We start from the raw sequence: 24,415 nt of genomic DNA, 5'->3' as shown, positions 1-24,415 counted from the left end.
GCTGCTGAGCTGGAGGGAGCAGAGCCTGATGGGTAAAGGAAGGGAGGGGGAAGGAGGAGGAGGGTGTGGCTTCAAGCCAGGTAACAGGGGCTCTGAGCTGCTGGTGGGCGGGCGAGGTGGCAATTGCTCTCACAAATTGGCTGGCAGGCAGGCTGGGGGACCGTGTCAGCGCAGCACAGGGTTTTGAAGTGCAATCCCTCGTGGGAGGGAAATTAGCTAGAAATCAGGCGAGTTTGCGCTGGATCCGGCTTTCATCTCAGTTGAGGATGCAGAAATGGAGGGTTTTGGGAATGAGGGAGACTGGCGGTTGGGTGGGACTAGGGTGGAGGCAGATGAGGGGGGAGGAAGGGGCTCTTTGGCCTCACTTGGGCTGTTTGGAAGGCATGGGAGTGGTTTGAGGTGGAACAGAAAGTGTCGCCATGGGTAGCCTCAGTTCTTAAGAGGAGGAGTCAGATGCTGGAGGAGAAACAGAAGGCCTCCCTGACCATGCATCTGGGGTAAACTGAGTCACTCAAGAAGATGTCTGGATTTAACTTGGACAACTCACTCCATGACTTTGTCTCTCAGTGTGTGTGTGTGTGTGTGTGTGTGTGTGTGTGTGTCCCCATCTCTCTCTCTGAGACAGGGTCTCGTTAGACAAGAACGGCCTGGTCTACATAATGAAAGATCTACCTGCCTCTGCCTCCAGAGTGGTGGGATCAAAGGCGTGCACCACCAATTCCAGCCTGTCTCTTGTTTCGTGTCTCAGACTATCCCATACTTGCTATGTAGCCAAGGATGGCCCTGAATTCCTCATGCTCCTGCCTCGGCCTCCTAAATGCTGGGGTTACAGGCATTTGCCACCACACCCATTTTTATGTGTCATTGGGGATGGAAACCAGGGCTCTGTGTGTGGTAGGTAAACACTCAACCAACTGAGCTATATACCCAGGTTGACACTAATTCTTCAAAAAGATGTCTGGATCCCAGGAGACGCCGAGTAAGCTTACCACTGAGAAATCTCTAGAAAAACAATCCCTCCTTGTCAACAAATTCCTTGTTCTCGTACAAACAGTCCTGGCTCAGGTCAAGGTCAGAGGTGACATCCATGACCCTCACTGGTCAGTATCCAGAGTGGATTCTCCACCCCCTAATTCAGATTTCTTCCCAGGCAGATGGGAAGCTGGCTTGGAGATAGGAACCAACTGGGTCTACAGAAAAGAGTCCCTAGAGCTCAGAAGGCCCAGGGAGGAGACAGCAGGGGCTGGGAATGTTCTAGACACTGGCAGACAGAAGCTAGGATACAAGGTGGCAGAGACACTCAACTTGCCGCTGACGGATGCATATGGGCGCAGCAGGATGATAAATGAGATGTGCTGTGGGAGGGGGAACCATACAGATGTGGAGGTATGAGAACATCTGGCTTCCCCAGCTGGTGTGGGGCTTAGCTGCTTCAGGAAGTGCTGGTCTTGTCCCCAAACCCAACCCCGACTTCATTTCAGTGATTCCCAGCCCAGGAGGGACCTTGGCCGTCCACCTCACCTTGTCTAGCCTGAGGTTAGGTTCTGAGGGTGAGGCCACTCTGGTAGAGAGAACCAGACTAGGGGAGACATCCCTGCTCTGGTCTCGTACGGAGTGGGGGGGGGGTTCTCTGTGCTGGAGGACACTGGGGCAGTTATATTGGGCTGAACTCCTGTGCCTGTCTCTCCAGGGGCGTCAGGCAACTGACGAGGGGCAGAGGTAGAAATCTGGAGGCGAGCCTGCTGAGAGGAATGCCTGGTTCCCAGCGGAAACAGCACTTTTATGTGCCAGCTGGGCAGACAGTTAGTGTACTTCTTTTAAAACAAGCTTCCGATCTCCCCGGGTGCTCTCTCCATCCGCACCTGAGCCTGGGGTGGCTGGCACCCACACATGTGAGCACACACTCTCTCACTTGCCTCTGCCTCCTCCTAGCCTCCAGTGGACACGGTGGTGGTAAAAATAAACCTACCCTTTCCCGGAGCTGTGTCTGCCACGGAAGCATCTTCCAGAACTCCACTTTCCCCCTACCCGTGACCTTCATTGACTTTGCTCACCACCACCACCACCACCACCACCACCTTGTCTCTCCACTCAGGCTGTGGCTCCTCCTCTTCTGGAGATAGCTCCGCCCCTCCAGCCCTAGCATCACCCCCCCCCCCACTACTCTGTCTTCCCAACAGCCCCCTGGAGCCCCATTCCTGAGATTTAATGACCCGCCTTGTTTCTGCTCGGTGATGGTCCCCAGTCCCGTGCTTACTTACTCTCCACAGCAAGAGTGATGGGCTGGCTCGTCTTGTTGTCTCCGTTCTTGTCATTAACTGCCTGCACGTAGTAGCGGCCAGCATCGGGAGCCACCGTGGACAGGATGACCAGGGTGTTCTCCAGCGTGATGGCTCTGAGGAGAGGCAAAAGATTCTTTGGACAGGGGCTCAAAGGGCTTATAGCCAGGGGGCTGTGACTGGGGGGTCTGAGATAGATGGTCTGACTATACTTGCTCCTCTAGCAGCCTCCAAGAGCCCCTCCCACCTCAGCCCACCCCAGTGACGGTGTCTGTAGAGAATCTACCATGACTGGAGTGCTGCCCATCACACCCCAGCCGTCCCTCCACTCCCTGAAGCTTCAGCTTTCTCAGGGCCCACCCCAGGGTCGGGTTTGGGCCCTTTTCTCCAATCCTCTAGGAATTATGTTCCTGTCCATGTCGTAGCCTTGGCGGCTTTGTGAGGTTGCCTCTGCCAAAAGTTTGCGGTTTGCAGAGTGAATGAGTGATTGACAATGAGCGTCGAGCGACCAGAGTGACTTCAGAAGTGAAATTCAGGATCAGTGTGTGTGTCTGTGTGTGTGTGTCTGTGTGTGTGTGGCCGGAAGTCAATCTCAGGTGTCGCTCAGATATCCATCCTTGTTCGCTGACACAGGGCTCATCACTAGCCCAGAACCCAGTGAGGTGCTGGCTAGCGAACCCCAGGGGTCAGCCTGCCTCTGTCTCCCCAGCAAGCACTGGGGTTGCAACTGTGGCTCGCTACACCAGATTTCTTTTTCACTTGGGTTCTGGGGATCAAATTCAGGTCCTCGTGTTCACAAGCTATTTCCCCAGCCCTGGGGTTGGCCACTTTCTAAAGCTGTTTAAGCAGACTCAAAGGCCACAGCTGGCCTGAACCAGACTTCCGAAGAGCATACACCTCTAGCCTCCTCCCTGGGGATCAGTTTCCCCTTTTCCTTGCGAACTGGACTGGTCCATAGGGTATGAGCCTCTTGTTCTCATTCCCAGTCCTCATCACAAGTTCAGCAGGCAGGAAAACAGGGACCCGGGGACCCCCTTAAATGGGTATGAAGTGGTTCTGGAGGGCTGCCCACACCGGCTCTGCCCAGCTTCTTTTACCCATTCTCCCGATGACAAACCAAGCCATTAGTTTGCCAAGTCTGTCTCCAGATTGTAATGCGATGTGCCCGAGACAGCTGTTAAACATCCTTAATGTTAGTTTAACAAGGACAAATCCAGTTGAATTCTCTTCAAATTTTCCCATTAGGTGAATGTTACAGAGTTTTAAACAGGCTTTCAGATAAACATCCTCACTAATGTCTCTTTGGCCCAGCTCTCTCCTAGCCTGGCGGTGCTGCCCCCACCCTTTTGCTCCTCATTTTGGGGGCTTTTCAGGCTGAGAGTTCTCACACCACCAGGGGAGTTCTGGGCAGAAGGGTGGCAAGCTCTCCAGTCCCTAGTGCTTAGGGACCCTAGCGATGCCCTATTTGCCTCATGCAGAGTTCTTTTTATCTTTAGCTAATGAGGTGACAGGAATGGGATCATAGACTGGGTAGAATACTCCCTCCCTCCCTCCCTCCCTCCCTCCTCTCTCTCTCTCTCTCTCTCTCTCTCTCTCTCTCTCTCTCCTTCTGTCCGTCTCTTTCTCTCTGTTTCTCTCTCTCTCTCTCTCTCTCTCTCTCTCTCTCTCTCTGTGTGTGTGTGTGCAAACAAGAGTATGGATGTATGTTTATGTGGGTCCTCGTGCATATGCTGTGTGTGTCAAACAAAGGACCACACTGGTTGTTCTTCCTCAGGTGCTGTCCACCCACTTTGAGACAGGGTCTCTCATTGGTTTGGAGCTCATTAGGTAGGTTAGGCTAGCTGGGCAGGGGCAGGAAGCTCTTGGGATCTTCCTGTTTCTGCTCCCCCACCCCTCAGTGCAAGGGTGACAAGTGGGAGCCCCCATACTGTGCTTAGTATGTTCTCAGGCTTTCAAGGCAAGCCCTTTGCTAACTGATCCATCTCCCCAGCCCCCCAGCCCTCACCCCGCATGGTCTGGCTTCAGGATGAGTGGAGGGACTTTTAGGGTGTTTGGATCATGTAGGTCCAGCTCTCCCAGCACCATGCCAGAACATATTAAATGCCAGATGTGGGATTCAGTGGTGACCATCTTCCATCCGTGGGTCTCCTTGTCTCACCTAGAACCCTGGTCCTTGGATGTGGATTGTGGAGTAGGGAGCTGTGAGTTGAGGGAAGGGTCTGGGCTGTGCAGGGTGCTGGGGCTGAGCTCTGGTTTGGGTCCCTGGGCTCTGAGAATCATGTATTTCCTCCAACGCTAGCTGGGCCCTGTCTTCCTGCCCTTGCAAAGGTGGAAGAGAATATCTGCGAAGACATCTCCCAGCCCTGGTAGTCTCTGTTACTTGGTCCCTGGCAGCAGAGTAGTCCACGCCTGAACTCACTCTCATAACCCTCTCCTGGCACAGACTGGCTTCAGGATGGAGGGACTCTCAGGACACTGGACTTACAGAGACACAGTTCTCTGAGTCATTCTATTATGAGGACAGGTCTCACGGAGTCTCCAGGGGACCCACTATCTAGTCACCTACTTGTTCTATACCAGAGAAGGAGCCCACTCAACTCTTCCCTCCTTGACTGGGAAGCTCCTCCCCACATCCCCCCACTCCCATTCTCAGACTTAGCTATACTTTGTGCGGGTTCTGACTGAGCCTTCTTTCTGTTTGTCCCCCTCCGTCCCATGACACTGGGAGTCTAGATAGCTCGTTTTATGAGCCAATTACTGGAGGGAGGCATTACTCGTGAGCGAAGGGGGAGATTTTAGGAGTAGGTTGAGGTTTTCCTAGAATAGGATTTATGCCACTTTTTGTCCTTGTAGGGCGTTTTCCAGCTGTGGCAAGGTGTTCGCCGCACGATGGGGGTGGCGGCTCTGCAAGGCTAACGATATGCAGACGACAGTGTGACGGACACACACCATCCATGTCGCGCGTGGGTCTCAGCCGGCAGCAGTCCCTTTGCTCCCAGCGGGCCTTTTACGATTGCTGGACAATTGACTGCCGCAGCTCTGGGGGAGCACCATGGACTGTGGGGGAGTACCACGGACTTCTGCTCAGAGGCCCAGGATGCACGTCCCCAAGGGAACATGTCTGACCCCGGATGTCCAGTGGGAGACTGAGTGCCATGGCCTGGGTGGAGTTTGAATGTCTGCCCCAAGCTTGACAGGCTTCAATAAATCTAATCCCCATAATGAGGCAGGAAGAGGGGGGGCACTTTACCTGACCCTGGCATTTAGGGGTGGGACGGTAGGGCTTGATTAGGGCGGGGTCCGAGGTCATTAGGGCAGAACTGTATGAGTGAGTATTGGGGGTTGCATAAGAGGGAGAGATCAGGACATACACACACACACACACACGCACACACACACACACACGTTTCTAGTCATATGATGCCCTGTACCACCTCCTGACTCTGCCAGCAAGGTCATGACCAGCTAAGGACCCTCAAACTTAGACCTCCAGAGCCTGGAGCCAAAACACGGCTCCCCTCTCTAACTCAGTCAGTCTGCAGGTTGGCGCAGGTAGAAGCGGGAAGTGCACTAAAGACACTGTAAAAGCTTGTCTGCAGAGGGGCCTTAAGCGGCATCTCCTGTAGGAGGCTGCAGCTACTGGGCAGCAAAGCGTAGCTCTGCATCCTCCTCAAGGGGGCGAGGAGGGTGGAGTGTGTGGACACCTCAACTCTTGGAAGATGGGAACTCCTCCAGGAACTCCTGTCCCATTCCCGTCTGTTGGAGCAGGGTAACCTTGGAGACCAGTTTTGGTGATGACAGTGCTCTAGTGACTCTGGTTTCAAGTGACTATATGAAGTCACCCTTCCTGTCCATTGCTCCAGGTTGGAATTTGGATGGGAAAAAACCTTACCTTCTGCTGTTTTAACTCACTGGAATGTGGCCTATTGGTGATTGTGGCTGGCATTGCCTGCTCCAGCACTCTTGCCTGGCAGCCGTGGAGCCTGGGAGCCACAGGGCATGGGTTCAAGTTCTGGACATGGAGTGGAATGGGAGGCAGAGGCTCTCTGACTTGTCACTTTGATTCTCTCAGGAGGGGTCCCTATCCCCGTGCCTGTCGACTGTCCCTTTTCGGGTAACTGTGGAAGGAAGCTGTACTTATTTCCAGTATGCTCATAGCATCCAGCCTGCTGCACCCCAGACATGCCCACACTGGAAGAAGCTGGGGAGAGGAACTCTGAGTGGGGCGCCAACAGCAATGCTCACCTCTCAGGCAGGGGCTGGGTCCTCTACCCTTGTTCCTTCAGTTCGCCATGACTGGCCTAGCCCTAGCTCTGCCTTTAATTCACTGCTTTCATTCGGCAGCTCCTTTCTCAGTTCCAAGAGTGCTGGATCCATAATCTAATTAAAGAGAGTAAGCCATCCTACAGTGTGCCCAAAGGCCCCAGCATGTGTCTCTGCTAGGAATCATGTCCCCTTTTAACAGCAGGCTCGGGGCCGAGTCCTGCCTGGTGGTTGAGAGGCACATTCTATAGATAGTGAGCCTTTCATGCTCTGCATAGCCTGCCGGCTAATAGCACTTATCAGATATGGAGAGTACTGGTACACACACACACACACACACACACGGGACTTGCTTCCAGGGAGCCGTCCTGCTCACCTATGAATATTAATTTGCTGTAATTACAAAAATAAAACCACTCCAGTGCTTCATCACAAATTTGGTGGATGTGTTTATGAAAGTGGGCAGGCGTAGTCATGTATAGCCAGGAGTGTGTGTGTGTGTGTGCGCACGTGCGTGCGCGCGCGCGTGCATATGTAGTTCCGCAGGCCAAGGTTGTTCTGTCCTGTTGGCAAAGGTGCTAGGCATAAGAAGTAGATGAGGATGGGGGATGGGGATGAGAAAAGGATGAAGGATGGTGGTAGGAAGGTGATCACAGACAAGAGCCTGGAGTAAAGGTATCATCTCCCTCTGCAAATGGAGTGAGTGATATCACGCCCCCTTTCGCAGTCAGGGCAGACATTACTAATCAACTCATGATGTTCTTTCCCATGAGTGTGGATGGAGTCTTGGAATTATTTCCAGCTCTGAGTTCCAGGCAGCCACTGCCAATTGGTTAGCCTGTAGGATGCTTTCATTGATACACCTGGGGTTCAAGAGATTCACTCAAAAAGGGAGTTAGGATGGGGTCGGGACTCACTGACATATCCCAGTATCTCTGTGGTAGAATATTTCCCTTCTACCATGTGATCTCAATATCTGCATGATGGGTGATCCATTCAACTGGCTTTACTGAGTTTTAGGCCTGGGTGGTGGTGGTGTGTGTGTGTGTGTGTGTGTGTGTGTTTGTGTGTGTGCACTTTGACTCATAGGGCAGCTGTCCACCTGTTCATCTGAAGTGTGCTCCATCCTTCACCTTGCTGGGTACCCATGCCTCATGCTGTCTGCTAGTCATCTGTTCAGGAAGAGGCCCAGAGCCTAGTGATGTGGATACAGACAGCCTTCTGCCTGAGACCTGCCATGTTGTGGTTTCGGTCAATGGGATGTGAGTAGAAGCTTGATATATGTGAATTTCCTCCTTTCTCACCTGAAATATCCAGAGAATTCACTGGGGCCAACAGGCTAGAGGATGAGGCAAGTGGAGCATGGCCAAGTGTCCTCCCATTTAGCAAAAGGCCATTCCAGGGCAGTCAATAACAGACAACCCCAGACAAGTGAGCCCAACCATAAGAAGGACTGAGCCTGGCCCAGGCTAGATCACCAATCCACACACTTCTAAGAAAAACACAGTAAAAGGTTATTGATCTATTGAGATGTTTTGTTACACAGCAACATCGTGCTGTAAATAGCTGATACATACTGGGGATTCTTTTCTTCCTCCTCCCTTGTTTTGTTTTTCCAAGATAGGGTCTCATTATGCAAATCTGGATGTCCAGGAACTCATTATGTGCACTAAGTGGGCCTTGAACTCACAGAGACCTACCTGCCCCTGCCTCTCAAGTGTTGGGATCAAACTCGGGTGCCATTAAGCCTTGCTCTGAGGATAGTTTTCAACTCTGGCTACACATTTGAATCAAACTGGGAGCTTTAAAAAAATTCTGACGGCCAAAGAGCATCCCATTTAAATTGAATCAGAGTGCCTTAGGCAAGAACCTAAGGATAGGCTCATTTCAAAGTTCTCACGGGGGTCAGATTGAGAATTGCTATGTCAGGATCAGCTCCATGATGCACAGTCACTTCCTTGTGTCTGCGTGCTTGTCTGCACATATGTTTCACAGAAGGCAAGGATTATCACGACTAAGCAGTTAGGAAAGATCTGCAAAAATAGTTGAACCCTGCCTGCTTTGCTTTATGGTTGCTGCGGGATAAAATCAATCACGCCAGAAAGCTGTTGTGAGGGCTGAGCACTGAGCAACCAAGTTGGGATAGGAAAGACAGCAAGACAGAGGGTGCCTCCTTCCTCAGGGGCTACATCAGCCAGGGGTCAGGGGTGGTTGGGGGAGAGGGGACATACATTTGTGGGTGCTTAGCACAGTCCCAAGAACTTAACTCCACTGCCTGCAGCTTCTGCAATGGCTATATTACTATGCTACTATTATTGTGTTTCTAGTGTGGGACTTGATGCTTCCCAAAGGCACACCTGCCCCATCTGCCTCCACTTGCTACAGACCAGGGTGATGGGGTTGTGGGGAGCTCCCAGCAGTCTGCACAGGTAGCAAGTTGTAGCTCGCCAGGGCAGGTCAGGAGAAGGTAGTCTTTCTCTAGCGAAGGGAGAGTTGGAGTGGAGCAGCAAGAGGAAAGCCTAGGCTAGCTCCAGACAGTGAGCAGCTCAGGAGGTGAAGCCTGCTTGCGGGGTGAAGGGTGTTGGCTTCACTGCTAAGCCCCGAGTCGAGGCCAGGGCAAGACAGAAGGGCCTTTGTGCATGCTGAAAGGGATGTGTGTATGTGTGTCTATTCCAGCCTTCTCTGGCCACACCAACTCCTTGCAGTCAAAATACACTGAGCAAGCCCAGCCACACCCGGGAAGCATAAACACCTGCACATACCCACCCCTTCCATGGCCTGAGTCCTGGGCATGTTCCTATGGCAACAGTGCCTTTGCATGGGCATGTTTGGGTGACTTAAATCCTCTGGGAGCAGAATTATTCTCCGGTTGAGTGTGGAGGTAACACCCTCATAAACCGAACTTCTCTCATCGTCCAGGGGAGTGCCCAGTTGGCTGTGTTACAAAATTACTGAGAAGTTTCTATAGGAAGGGCCCTCCTTTGCATTTGGAGACTTTATCTGGCCCCAGACCTCCTCCCCCAGGTCTTTCCCTCCAGTCTACCCGGAGTAGGACCTCACATGCGGCTGCTGGGCGGGATCTTGCGGCCATCACGGAACCAGGTCACCTGTGGCCGGGGGAAGCTGGAGATGCGAGGCGCTCGGATGACGGCAGCTTCTCCGTGGGATACGCTCTGGTGCTTCTCGCCTTCCTCAAAGCTCCCCATGTCTGTAGGGAAAAGAGGTGCAGAGGTCAGGGGTCAATCCAGTCTCAGGGCGTGCTCAGCAGAGGAAGACCATGAAGAAAAGGCCATTTCTCTTGGAGCGCCCCACATCCCACCAGGCATGTCGAACCTGTGCCCTCGCCTGGCTGCCCGCATTCCAGGACAGCTATGAATACAGTTCAACATGTTCATAAATGATAAGGTCTGTCACGGGGCATGGTGTTGGACGCTTCTGCTAGCAGTCTGTGTGATGTGTCCTGCTTTGACATTTTGGTTTTGTGTAATTTTTACCCATGCATCCTTGACTCAATTTATCCAACAGCCATGAGAGGCTTACTGTTTCATACATTTTACAATGGAAAAACCTGCTCAGATGGGCTCAGCTAAGTTAATTAACCCGTCTAAGGTCATACAGCCAGCAAGGAGCAGAGCCGGGATTTGAACTCACTGAACTCTGGAATTAGGTTGCATTTCCCCCTTCCTTGCCCTGTGAAAGTATTTCAGCAGAGCAGGGGATTAGGTTCTAGAGTCTTGGGATGGGACCTCTGTGCCCTTAGGCAGAGGGAAGGGTGGGCATGTTGGAATGAGTGAGGCCTCCTCTGAACATCAACACTCCATCACTCTTTTTAAAGCAAGCCTGGCCCTTGGCAGATAAGATGAGACATTGCTGCTAGCCCTGATCTTCTGTGAGCCAGGAGGAAACAGAACAGAGTAAACTCTGGAGGGTGTCTTCTGGTCTCCTGTAACATCTCCTGTAAGGCCTGTCTGCCTGCTGGGCTGGGCTGGGGTGAAGGGCTGGCTTCCACAGTACTGCCTAAGAACGGGCTTTGGGAAAGAGCAATTGGGCTTCTATGACCTTGACAATGAATGCGTATCCTTGAGACTCCAAGTGTGACGCCTGAAGCCACAGCACAGGTATCCTGTGGAGTCTTAGAGCCCCTGGACCTGCCTGATCAGAAGCCATAGACTCTCAGGACACCCAGTGAAGAGTACCCATGCTAACCTGTGACAAGCACTGATTGGCTATGCATAGGAGGCACTGGAGTTAAATGCTGTTGGGGTATCTCCCCCTCCCCCGAGCGTCCCATTTCTTTGGTGTGGAGTGGATGGGGATACCCCTGTTAGTCCCCACTCCGCCTTCTAATCTATTACTGTGACAGGCTAGATCTGGGCTTGCCTGACCCTCAGGCCTATATGCACTGGGAGTTCAGACTATGACTGAAGGAGCCTTCGTTTCTCCTTTACCCAGGGTCCCCTTCCTAACTAGGAAAACACACGCCCTACTGCGACAGAAGTTTTATGTCAGCGCCTAACACCACGGCCTCTTTGAGTCGTTCATCAGCCTAGTTCTCTGGTTCGGAGTCCCCTTCAGGACTTCTTGTTTTTCCAGAGGTGAGGGCTGCAGTGGGCAGGATTCAGGCATTAGTATTTCTAAAGTGAGCCGAGCAGAGCACTGCTGTGCTGGCTGAAGGCAGCCGGACTGTTCTACCCCATCACAGGCAGTTACTGGAGACTGGGCAAACCCACTAGGGTGCTCCCCACTTCCCTAAGACATGGGAGGCCCCGTAGAACTCACTTGGGTCTCTGAGTTCCCGACTCCATTGCTTGCAGATGCCGCAGCACTCCAAAGTGTAAGGCTTCTAGCACATGTGCGCTCATTTTCTCCAGCACCGGACTTGACCCTCTTAGGCATCCAGGTCCTTTGCTGGCTCACCTAACCTCGACCGTGAGTTCTCTGCAAACAACTTCCAGGTCTCCGGCTCCCCGCTGGGCTCTGAGGCACCACTCCTAACAGTCTACTGTGGGTGGTTGTGGGTGAGGGGTGGGAGGGCAGGGAGACCTTGCTGTATCTTCAACAAGCTCTACTTTTTGTGCCGTTTCTTGTCCTCTATCCGCTGCTTTGCCCTAACCACTTGAGCTCAAATCCTTGGAGTCACTGCTGTTTCTTCCCTACTCTCCACACAGTCCTCAGTTCTTCCTTTGGGTACCAATTCATGAGCCAAGGCCTTCCCAACAAGTTAGCCCATTTGTAGAGCCACTGGTCCCAATCTACATCTAGATCATCCCCCAACCTCATACATTATCCTAGGCTGTTTTTCTTTTTCCACTTAGAGCCTGTGGGGTCTCCTTATTGCCAGGAAAGTCTAGATCCTTTTCACCTAGATTCGAGGTCCTCCACAACCAGACGGCAAACAGCCTTTCTTGCTTTAATGCCCAAGTCTCCTCTTGACACCTTGAATGTCATATAACCTACTTCCTACAGCTAGGCTTTTTGTTAGGCACCTGCCCAGAATGCTACTAGGATGAGCCATAGCTCACCATGGTACCTTGGCTCTCTAGCATCCTGCTTCACGGAACTTAGGGTTTCAAAAGAAAGCAGCTATAGACGGCATCTTTGTTTTAACTTTGGCAGGCACCGAATATATTATAGAGTAACTTTGGAGACTTCAAGGGTCAAGTTCAATTCCTAGCCCCATGTGCTCTAAATCTTTGACCCTCAACCTTGGGGGACGATGATTTCCTCTCCTGTAAGAGTGAAATGCCTGGGTAGCTTCCTCATGAGTGGTACCGAAGGTTGTATGAGATGATGCGTATATGCCAGATTGCATCTTCCCAAAGGTGCCTGAATCAATATTTATCCCCCTTTCCACATGCTCTTATTACAGTGTGACTCACACTTCTCCCACAGATACCCTCCCCTCGAGTCTCGGGAGCTTAAGACTATTCTATCAATAGAACACACTGGAAGCGATGCTGCATGGTCTTAAAGGTGAAGTCACTCAAAGGAGACAGCATCTACCTGGCTCTCCTTGAGAGATGCTTGCCCTTAAGAACCCAGCCACCATGCTGTGAGGAAGTTCCACTGAACCCCTCGGTGGAGGAGAACCGGGCTTCCCGGCGGTCGCCATCAACCCTAGAGACCCAGATGAACATGAGTGATTTCAGCTGCAGCCTTTGTGGCCACTACGGAGACCTCAGTGCCGCCAAGCAGAGCTGGCTGTGTCTTGTCCCCACTGTGCCCTCTCCAGACTCCAGACTCATAGTGTGAGTTTTACACCATTGTTCTGCACCACGCTGTCTCGGGGTCATTTGTTATGCAGCCGTAGAAACGGGGAGAATGTAAAACTGTCAAATAAGTATATCTAATATCCCCAGCATTAAAATACTGGGATCCTGTACATTTTTCATGATTTAGTGTAAACATTTCTCCCTCAACAAAGATTATCCCAAACCATCCAAATAGAATGAAAACCCGGCATTTACCCTATCCTGGGTTTCTTCCAGACAGACTATACATGCATTATCTCATTTGAGCCTCTGATAACATGACAAGCTAGATTTTAATAAATATGCATTTTTAGTTGTTTATTAATTTCTATTACTTGGTCCCCTCTATAAAATAGTCACATCAATAAATCAGGTGGATTTTAGTTCTTATAATAATTTTCATCTATTTTAAAAAAACTTTTTGCAGAACTAAGAAGATAGATTTAAACAATTGAAAGCAATTTCATGATAATAGTGTTTCTTTCTCCCCACTCTCTCTTGTTTTATTAGCTCCATTTGGACTGCGAGGAAATGAAGGTTCATGGAGATGAAGCGGTCGGTCTGACATTAGGCAGTTAGGGTCTAGCACGGTGTCGCCTCCCTCTGCGCACCCTCCTTGCTCAGCTGTGGTTTGCATTCTCCACGGAAACCCACGCTCTCTCCTACTTCCTCCTAGGTGATCAGCATGGATGGGCATCTGGGGCCTACTGTATTCACGAGCGATTGCCTACCAGGTGGCTAGATCCTTGCTTTGCTTAGAACCAAGAGCTCCTAATATAGCCCTACTATGTGTCAGACGGGCTCTCCTATAATTAAGAGCTCCTAAAGGAGTCCTACTGTGTGTCAAATGGGCTCTCCCAGAATCAACGACTCCTAATGGAGCCCTACTGTGTGCCAGGTGGGCTCTCCTAGAACCAAGAGCTCCTAATGGAGCCCTACTGTGTGTCAGGTGGGCTCTCCTAGAACTAGGAGCGCCTAATGGAGCCCTACTGTGTGTCAAACGGGCTCTCCTAGAATTAAGAGTTCCTAATGGAAACCTACTGTGTATCAGGTGGAAAGACCTGGTCTCCCGGAGCTGTTCTTGCAGAGGACCCAGATTCGGTTCCCAGCATGCACAGCATGCCCAGTAATTATAGTTCCTGAGGTCCTATGCCCTCTTCTAGGCTCCCTGAGCTTCTGCATGCACGTGGCATGCATAGATTCACATAGGGATACACACATACCCATAAAATGAAAAAAAAATCTTAAAGAAAGGAAAGATGTGATTACAGTTTACAATCTGGCCTGGCAGACAAGGGCATAAGAAAGTGTTTAGTGGCATCTGTGACAACTGCTGGGAAGGAAAGGACAGAGTTTTCTGAGAAGTGCTAACAAAGCCTTCCTCAGGCTGGGAGGCATAAAAAGGGGTAGGTATAGCTAGGTGTGTGTGCATGTGTGGCACTTGTGTGTGGGGATGCACACGTGTGTGTATGTGTGCATGTGGTATGTAAGGAAAAAAGGTATAAGGTAGGGCAGAGGGAGGGGGGTGTAGGCAGCAAGTGAAAGGTCAGCAGTGTGTGGTTACTGCATAAAAGGGGAGACAGAGAGCCGCATGGGTGAACGGATGGACGGAGGACTGGATTGATGGGGGAATGGGTAGCTGGAAAGGAAGAAAGGGATGGAGGGATAGATTATTGAATTATGCATGTTTATGTTTCTATGTCTACACGTGGTATTTGTACGTATGGCTTGAAGGATTACATGTGACTATATATGGTTTGTGTATAGGTGCATGATTACATATATGGAGGGGTGTATACATGTAGAGCAGATGGCTTTGTGTGTGTGTGATGGGCTAGATGGTTGGATATGTTTTCACCTGTATGTGGATGGTTGTAGGTGGGCATGCATGTATACGTTTACAGTGGGATGCGTAGAGGAAAGATGGGCTTAGTTAGCCTTGGTCCCTAGTCTGCACAGTTCCCATCCTCCATCCCTCTACTTCAAAGTCCCTACCTCACCGTGACTCCCAGGCCCCAGGAATCCTCTCCTTTTTAATGTCTCATGAGCTCCAAGATCCACTCAGAGAGCCCCTGGCCCACGCAGGCAGCATCCATTGTATACACACACCCTTTTCAGCCCACTGCACACCTCTGGGATGAACTGAACTACGCAGGAGAGGCTATTGAGGGGGTCAGCCTGACAGTGCAGGAGCTGGGCTGAGGAAGGGCAGGGGACAGGCTGGGCCAGGTCTCCCGGGAACTTGCCTCACTCCCTTTGCTAACTCCCTGAAACGCTGCTAATCCATCTACCCACCCACCACGTTAAGCCCTGCAGGACCTATCCAGTCTCCCAGACACACTCCCACCAGAGCAGAGGTCTGCAGGCCGGAGGCACAGCGGATGTGGCCGGGAGCTCAGTTCTTGATGTCATTGTTAGCGCTTAAAAGGGCTTGTGCGGTAGGAATTCTCCCGCAGACTACATCCTTGCACCTACTTACCTTGATGTCTTTGTTAGAGCTTAAAGGGCTTGTGGGAGAGAATTCCACTGCAGACTACATCCTTGCACCTACTTATCTTTAAATCATCAGGTGGATCATGCATACAAAAATGAATATAATTATATGTATAATTTGAAGGAAAAAAAACAACATCCCTGTCAGTACGCAGCACCCAGTTCAATAGTCAGGATGCCGTGGGTACTCAGTTCCCCTTCCCTGGCTGCCTCCCCATCCCATTCTGGCCTCTTCAGGGCTAACCTCTCTCCAAAATGCAGGGCGATCTACCTATATGGTCTCACAGACAGGGATTACTCAGGTTTTTTTTGTGGCTAATTCAACCTATTTTTAAGCATTCACCTCTGAGCTTACTCTGTATGTGGTCTCTTGTGATTTTTTTGGGGGGGGGGAGGGGGATAATGCGTTTTTTGTGGCATTCTCCCTACTCTGAAATCCTGGTTTTCAAATCAGTCATCTTCATACCTTCCTGGAATTCCCTGGGTTATATGGTGCTGATGCTGTACACAGCCCCTCATGGCCCTCCCAGCACACAGGTCACATGGTGCTGATGCTATGCACAGCCTCCTATGGTCCTCCCAGTACACAGGTCACGTGATGCTGCTGCTGTGCACAGCACCCTATGACCCTCTCAGCATGCAGGTCACATGGTTCTGATGCTGTGCAAGCCCCCTATGGTCCTCTCAGCACATAGGTCACATGGTTCTGATGTTGTGGACAGCACCCCCCCCCCCATAGTCCTCCCTGAGGCTCTGGGATCCCTCTAGAGCACCATTCCAAAGATGCAGTTGCTGGCTGGAAGGGTGCATACATGGTAATTTGACTAATTATGCCACCCACCACTTCCTTAATCTCATCAATTTACCAATTATATAGGTGTATCCCTTTCACACACGGTCTGGTTGCACACTGGGTTTTTGACAGTTGGGTGCACATGGCCAAGTATCTCCTTGTGGTTTTATGTATTTATCATGAAAATAACACCCCCCCCATCGGATCCTACCTCAGCCCTGCCTCCACCATCAAAGACTTCAGCTCATTCTGAGTACAGTGTGCTATGCCCACGGTCTGTCCCAAAGCTCCCATATTCCCAGTCTACTTTCTGATGCTCTCTCTTGCTCTCACTCTGCTCCAGTCACCTCGCCCTCAGACCTGCAAGTATACCACAGGGCCTTTGCACTTTTTCCCTGGCTTGAGATGATTTTTCTTTCTATGTGGCTCACCCACCTGCCTACCAGATTGCTCAGTTTCATATACTTAGTGGCCATTCTCCATTATTTCATGGAGTAGGATCCCTGCTGATCTCTCCTATTCCTCTCACAGGCTCTATTGTTTTTGTAATACATTGCATTCATTCATGGGCCTCATTTATATTATATTATATTACACTACACTACACTACACTACACTACACTACACTACACTACACTACACTACATTACATTACATTACATTACATTATATTATATTATATTATATTATATTATATTATATTTGCAGACTGCTTAGCTTTCCTGGAGGGAGGGACCCTGATTGTTTCCTGCTATATCATCACTACCTGGGAATGCTGTGGGACACGGTACTGTAATTGTAGTCCTTACTGTTTAATTTTTCTCCAGGCAGGTCATGGCCATGTTTCTGAGGTTGGCCTGTAATCCACTGACATCCCTCTCTTCCAGCGTCTTGAGAGTTGGGATGCCAGGCATATGCCACTCACCTGGACAGTTACAGCCATTCATGACTGATGTAAATATTCAGCAATGGACGCTCATGACAAACCTGTCACATTGCCCCAAGAGGCTGCACAGCCCCTGCTATCTTATCCTTCACTCACTTTCATGTTGTAGATGAGAAATCAGGAGAAGCAGAACAATCAGTGTCAGGCCAGTCCTGTGACTACAGAGCCATCCTGAATCCCGTTTTGAATGAGTGGTTGGAAGGACGCTGCTAACACGGGAGGTGGAAGTGGGTCTGGCTCCCAGGATAATCGGGCCCTTGCCGTGTCCTGTAGGGTTGAGTTTGGCATTGTGGGATGGAATGGGATGGGATGGCAAGTACCACTCTGAGCATGTCAGCAAGGTCTAGGGAAAGGGAGGGGGCATCACCCAGGGGAGAGGATCAGGGGGGTAACCACAGGCCTTGGATGTGGTGAAAACCTGGTTCTTGGGAATCCCAAGTCTAGAGAGCCTTTCCAACCTCCTGGCCATTCATTCTACTTACTCAATGGCAGAAATTTATGGCGACTTTTAAAACACAAAAGAAGAGACTGAGTGGGATCAGGGAGGGGGCCGGGTCAGGGGAGAAGTTTTATTGACTCCCCTTAATTGCTGTAATTAAAAACATGTAAAGAATCTTTTTTAAAAACGACCTTGCCATTATCATTAGTTGTTAGACAGCTGCCCTTATTAATTTCTCATTAGAACACAAGTCACAAGGCCTCTCTAGAGAGGGGTGGGAGTTAGGGTGGGGCCTGTCAGCTCCAGGATCCATTTAAAAGGGACTGGGGAGCAAGCTGCTTGAAGTCACGGGTCCAGATTCTCCTCCCACCCCTACGTGGGTGCAGCAAAAGAGGGGAGGACGAGCCAGGGATTGGGAGAAACAGCAGGTACCACTCACTCTTAGAACGGTATCCCTGGGCAAGAAGACAGACAGACAGACAGACTGATGGAGAAAGTTGGGAGAGCATGTTCTCTTCTGCACTCCCAAGAGGAAAGAACAGGCCAAGCTAGACTTTACATCTCTACAGATGCATGCGTGCACATAATACACGCACATATATATGTATACATATATACATATATATCCCTGTGTGCACATTTTCACACACAAATACATACAGTGCATGAACACACACCTGCACAAACACATGCACTGCTATGTAGAGGCAGACTGACACAGTTACACATATCCAAGACACACGTGTATGTGTACACACGTGCACACAGACATGTTCATTCTCCTTACACACATGAACCAAAAGGCAGATCGATCGACCTCTATGAGTACATTTGAACATGTGCATATACTCACATGCACATGGACATACACACAGAGGCTTCCCCAACTCCGTGCTTGCAGGTTTCTGGGACATGATGAGAAGCTAGCATGTCCAATTCATAGTCCACGGCTGCAGGTACCCTACCGTTATGAATGTGGCCAACACAAAATCAGAAATGTACTTCAAACCCTATGTGTGTATGTGTGTTTTCTTTTGTAACTTGAAAGCATGGTTTCTGGGAGTGTAAATGACAAATATCATGTCAAAGTGTCACAAAGGTGGGCACGCCTGGCACTAAAGGAAGATGCCCCATGCCCTTCCTCCAGCCAGGGCTGTCAGCTTCCTGAAATCCAGTGTTGCGATTAGGGCTTTGCTCTTAGGGTGTAAACCAAGTTGCCTTTGATGCTGGCTTATGGGCCGCCTGCCCTCCGCTTCTCATTACGATCGTTTCCCCTAATTATCACACACACTCTCTGACACGCTGTGAGGGTTTCTCTGCTCTTTCTATCCTCGACTTCTCTCCCCAAAGCAGCCTCTTCCTGGTTTTTACTCTGCAGTTACTTTTTCAGAGGTAGGGTGGCTTCTCTCGGGAGCTTCAGCACTCATGAAGATTTCCCAGACTTCTGTAACCACCGATGTGGCCTTGGGCAGCTGAAAAGAACCCCACAATGGGTCTCCACTGCAGGAGGCAGTCAGTCCTTCAGGAAGCAGTGGGTCTGGGGAAGGGATGCTGAGTGCTTTGTGGTGGCCCCTGGGGAATTGAGAGTCTGACACTACCCTCTCCCTTACCAGAGGAAACCTCTCTGGGCTTTGATGGTACCAAAGAGGAGTCAACCACTAAAGGTTGAGTATGACCGATTTACTCTACTCCCTGCCCCCTTGGTACTTCTGGGAGCCCGAATGCATCATTCCCTGCCCCCTCATAGGGTTACTGCTCTCCCACTTATGCCTCCTGAAGATCATGGGAAGCCTATGCTCTGGCTGCTCTAGGTGAGTTATTCGGAGAACAGTCAAGTCAAGGCAACCGTCGCTCCTGAATGAGCTAGAGGAAGGCAGAGACAAGGTCATGCTTTTCAGGAATGAAGTGCCAGGGAGCGCTGGGCTCTCCAGCCTTGGCACATAGAAATGGTGTAAGTCACTGATCAGCTGTGTAGCTTTGCTGAGTTCCCATGCCCTCTCTGGGCCTCGGTTCTACCAGGCATAAAATGAAAGGGCTGGCCTGGCTGTGCAGGAAGAGCTCCAGTGATTAGGAACAGGGGTGAAATCCGTTATTGCCCAAGTCCCCACTATACTCACAGGCCACTTGGACCTCCGTCTGCCGCTGTAGCAGGGCCCCCATGCGGTTACGCACGATGCAGCGGTAGAAGCCAGCGTGGGTGCGGTCCAGGCTGGTGATCATGTACCTGGGGGACAGATGAGACAGTCAGTAAGTAAGGTAGGTAATTTTAGGGGTACAGAGGTCAAGTTGGGCTCAGGGTCAAAGGTCATGTACACCTTATTCTGAATAAAGATTAGAGGAAGCTCTTTGGCCTTGACATGTAATCCCAGCAAGGTCCTTAACAATAGGATGTGGTACCTCCCATAGGCCACAGGACTTTGCTCAGCTGCTCAGGATTCAGCTTGAAATCCTTTGCTCTGCCCATGGCCAACCCTCCCTGCCCATGGCCACACTTCCCAGGGCTGCTCTGTTAAGAGGTTTTTTTCCCCTCCTGCCTTTGCCTCACTTAGAAGACAGGGACATTTGGTTTTAGGCCAGGCACAGGGCTGTGTTGTAAGCACTAATCAAAGGAGACAGGTGACAGAGGCAGGGAAATTTACACGTCTCCCCAAGTGTTCTCCATCAGCTCTTCTTTTCTGCCACATACAGTGGAGCTGGGGACAGAGCCTCCGGAGCCAGAGGGCTTGGCTCTTGTCCATGTGCCTGACTCAGAGCCAAGCCCTAAGTCAGATCATCAGGCACTTGTCACCCAAGGGACCAGAGTGGGCACTGGTGGGTATGTGGCAGGAGAGCAGGTGTACGGTGAACTTGCCTTCCAGAGAGGCAGGAGTGAGGCCATCAGTGGAGAGGATTTTACCAGAAGACACTAGGTAAATGTGATGGGGATGGTGGCCCTGAGAGATTCCCTTTTGCAACACTAGGCTATGGTCCAGCAGGCTGTCAAAGAAAACAGGACTTAGGATCATTGATATCTTTCTCCAGTTCTCATGGTCCTTGAGTTTGTCCAGGTACTTCGGTGGACAGATTCAAAGCCATCTATTTCGAGGGTATGCCAACACTCAGATGGAGTAGCTCATTCATAGGAGTTGCTAGTGTTGTAAGAGTCTTGGTTTGGACCCACAACCATTGTCACCACTACCACCACTACCACTACCACCACCTCACCACAATCAACACCGTCACCACCACCACCAGCTTTGCTCCTACCACTACCACCACCATCACTGCCATAATCATGATTGCCATCACCATTGACACCGTTACATTACCATCATATTCATTACCATCATCATCACAACCATCAGCGCTGTCCCTGTCACCGTCATCACAATCATCACCACTACCATCATCTCCACCGTCACCGTCACCGTGAGCATCACCATCACATCAACATCTTCACTGTCACCTCCACCACCATCACCATTGCTGTTATCATCATTACCACCTTCACCATTATCACTCTCTGGTGCTCTCCCCATCACCATGACAACCGTCATCGTCACCATCGCTCCTCCCCACCGTGATCACCATCACCCCTCATCCCATCACGACCACATCATCACTGAGATGATTACCATCACCATCGTTTCTCACCACCGTAATCATCACTACTTCGTCATAACTGTCACCATCACCATATCACTATCTTCACCATCACTGTTACTACCAACTCCCCATCACCATCATGGTCACTATCCTTTCTAGCATCATCGCCATCACCATTATGATATCACCATCATTATCCCCACCATCACCCTCACGACCACTACCACCACCATTATCACCATCCCCATCCCATCGTCATGGTCACCATCACCATTGTTGCCATCCCAATGATGTGTTCCAGATGCTTTTCATACAAACAGCCATTCCCTGACTCTTGGATATCACGGACAAGTGGCACTTTAGAAATGTGAATCTGTGTAAGACTATCAAGTTTTTAACTTTGTCAAGATCATTAAAACCAACCAACCAAAGGGCAAACTGAATCAAGCGAAAATCATTGTAAAACAGGAAATAATAATATTGTAAAGTGCTAGAGAGAGAGAAAAAAAATACAAAAAGCTAGCACCCTCCCCAAAAGGTATTTCTGAGATAATAAGAAAGAATCTTAATATAAAAGTAACTTACACAATGCTTTAAATTTTATGTGGAGCTCCCTACACTGTTACATCAATATGTTATCTGTCCAGCTGCACTCTGTCCCTGCTGGTATTGGAGGGGCTTTGGCTTGGTCCTCACATTAACACTATGGAGGGTACTTAGCAAGCCATTTCAGAGTTCCGAGGATCAGACACGCCTTGGCACTGACCTACAGTTCCACACATAAGAAGAGGCAGGGTCCGGGTCCCACTGAGCCTGACTGTGAAGCAGCTCAAGGCTGAGGCCACACCCCGAAGAGATCCACCTTCAGCTGGGGACTGCCAGAGCATGTGCAGAGTTTCTCAGACCCTGCAGTATCATCCAGAACCTTCTTGTTGCTGTAGCCCCTTATTTATGCCAGCAGCCACAGGTCACATCTGTCTTGACCCTTGTGGTCAAGGGGCCTAAGCTCTGGTTAATAGTGCCCTTCTTTATTCTCAATCCTGTCCCAAGTACTTGCTCCCTGCTTGCTGTCCCACCCCTTCTGAGCCAAGGGGCCGCGGGAAGATTGCTTGGGTCTTTAAAGGGGCAGGGTAACACGGGAGGATGGCGGGAGAAGAGACGGACTGGAAAAAGTGTCTCCTTTTAGAAATGGGACCTGGAGGCCAGTGAGACTGCTCAGCGGGTAGAAGCTAGTGACACCCGAGGGCCTGAGTCTGATCTCCAGAACCCGAGTGAAGGTGGAGGCAGAGGATTCCTGACTACCACATGTGTGCAGCACAGGTGTGCACTCCCCACACATATCCACACAATGATGGCAAAGAGAAGCGAAAGAATTGCCATCTGTTATTGCTAACAAACAAACAAACAGAACACCAGGGGAAGGAAAATAAAGAGAAACAGCTGAGATGTTCATGAGAAGATGCTTGGCCTCTGTTGCAATAAAAGAAACTGAAATCAAAGCAAGACCCTATGTGCGCGTTGGACTGCCAAAACACAAGAATGAATGGAAGGATGAGGGGAAGGGAAGGGGAAGGAAAAGGAGGGGAAGGTAAAGGGGAGGGGGAGGGGAGGGGAGGCAAAGAGACTTGTTTGTGGTTTGTCGGTGGTACTGGGAATTGATCTATCCTTTGGGGCAAAAATCTATGGCAATTAGAACATGTAAATTCTTTGACAAGAACTTGTGCTCCCTGGAGGTGGCTCTTTAGTTACGCTTGCAACAGTGTGACAGAAAAAAAAAAATATGGACAAGGATGTTACTGTAGCACTGCTTGTGGTAGCAGAGAGAAACAAAGAGAAACAGGAAGCAACAGACATGTCCATCAAACCAGAATTAGATCAATAAAGGATGCTGCGCTTCCCGAGTGAGAGAAGAACACCTGTGTGGGATGAACTAGAAAAGTCTCCAAGACACCCAGGGTGAGAAAGGGAAAGCGAAGCAGGGAGACAGGAGAGGTACATGAATCAAAATACAAAGACAAGGCTGTGAGCAGGGCTAAACAACCTCAGAACTGGCTGTTTGTTAGAAACACGGATATAATGGATCCCTGGCTGTTGCTGTTTAGAGAAGTGTTATCAAATCCTTAATGGTTGGAAACTGACTCAATAAAAACAATCGAGATTGTTCCCTATCCTCAAGTTAAAAAAAAAACAAAAAACAAAAAACATGTTAGGACATTATCTGGGTAGATTGAAACACTATACTTATTTTTTTAATGTATATACTAATACTCATTTGTATGTGTGCACATGAACACATGTGTGCATTCACAATCACACAAATATTTTTGAGATCCTGTATCCATAATGAGTTATTTCTCTTTTGGGAGACGAACCCAAGACTGAAGTTGGGGGAGGGCCATGTGTACTTTTTTTGATTTTACATCTCTCTATGTCACTGGGATCATCTTAATCATATACATAGGTTGTTTTAATTTTAAAGATAAGACTTAAAAAGTGTACTCTGTGCATAGACTCTAAGTACATGTTCTAAAAAGGCACCGGGGACCCGTTCAAGCTGAGTTTGTTTGCCAATGTCAGTGATGCGTGGCGAAATTTTAACTTTAACGAAACCCAATTTCTGCTGAAAAACCGATGTCCATGTCCTTCAGCCAGACAGCCCCAGGTCCCACCTAGGGTCCTGAGGAAGGACACAGGCTGTTAGTCTGTTCCCTGACCTTTGGGGGATGCCTTCCTGTTTCCTGTAGTAGAGGGCAGGCACACATCCTAGCCTAGCAGCACCAGTAGCCTTGCCTGCCTTTCTCCTGCCTTTCTCTCCCTGACTGTCTGAATGCTACTGCTCCAGCCTGGGAGACCTATTTCAGGCTTGCAGGTCCCATTATTTAAATCAATACTTTTACACACTGCCTCTCTACCAGGGGAGCCCTATACATAGCACCAGAATGCAGCTCTTGTCGCTCGCCTGGGATGGAAGGGAGTCAGTTAGCCAGTGTCTTGGTTTGCAGACTCAGCACACACACCAGAAGCAGCCCCAGGAATGACAGTAACCATATTCATTATTATCATTAGGTCCCCTGCTGCGGCTGCGGGTCACACACCCTGGAACCACAGCTCTGTCTACTCCATTCGCCTGTGGCCACTTGGCCAGGAAGGAACTGGAAGGAAGAGCCAGCCCGGGTTCAGGTCCATGAGGAGCGATCATGGAAGAACCATCATGGATGAGCAGATGCTGACTGTCCCTGCCACACCAAGAGGAAATGTAGGGAAGATGTAGGCTAGACTTTCAAGATTGGTCATTTGGATGAGCTACCGAAGCTTTCGCGCCTCAGGCTCACTATCTGTCAAATGGGCATGATGGTGGCCATCTTG

General features: G+C 50.1%; 1 protein-coding gene across 3 annotated transcripts in view; it reads right to left on the bottom strand.

The window, feature by feature from the left end:
• Positions 1-24,415, bottom strand: part of Sdk2 (sidekick cell adhesion molecule 2) — a 276,319-nt gene that overhangs the window by 98,162 nt on the left and 153,742 nt on the right. For 2 of the 3 annotated variants that reach the window (XM_087909821.1, XM_087909823.1), the window contains exons 3-5: positions 19,582-19,688; positions 9,603-9,750; positions 2,262-2,395 (exon numbers count right to left, since the gene is read on the bottom strand). In XM_087909821.1, coding sequence (XP_087765947.1) covers positions 2,262-2,395; positions 9,603-9,750; positions 19,582-19,688 — 389 coding nt within the window. Of the gene's footprint in view, positions 1-2,261; positions 2,396-9,602; positions 9,751-19,581; positions 19,689-24,415 lie in introns of those variants that run through there. The other variant, XM_087909820.1, reaches the window with a different exon arrangement.

This window comes from Myodes glareolus, chromosome 9 (genome assembly GCF_982192425.1).
Source record: "Myodes glareolus chromosome 9, mMyoGla1.1, whole genome shotgun sequence".
Classification (NCBI taxonomy): domain Eukaryota; kingdom Metazoa; phylum Chordata; class Mammalia; order Rodentia; family Cricetidae; genus Myodes; species Myodes glareolus.
Note: the sequence above shows the minus strand (reverse complement) of the source record. Positions and strands in the feature narration are given on the sequence as shown.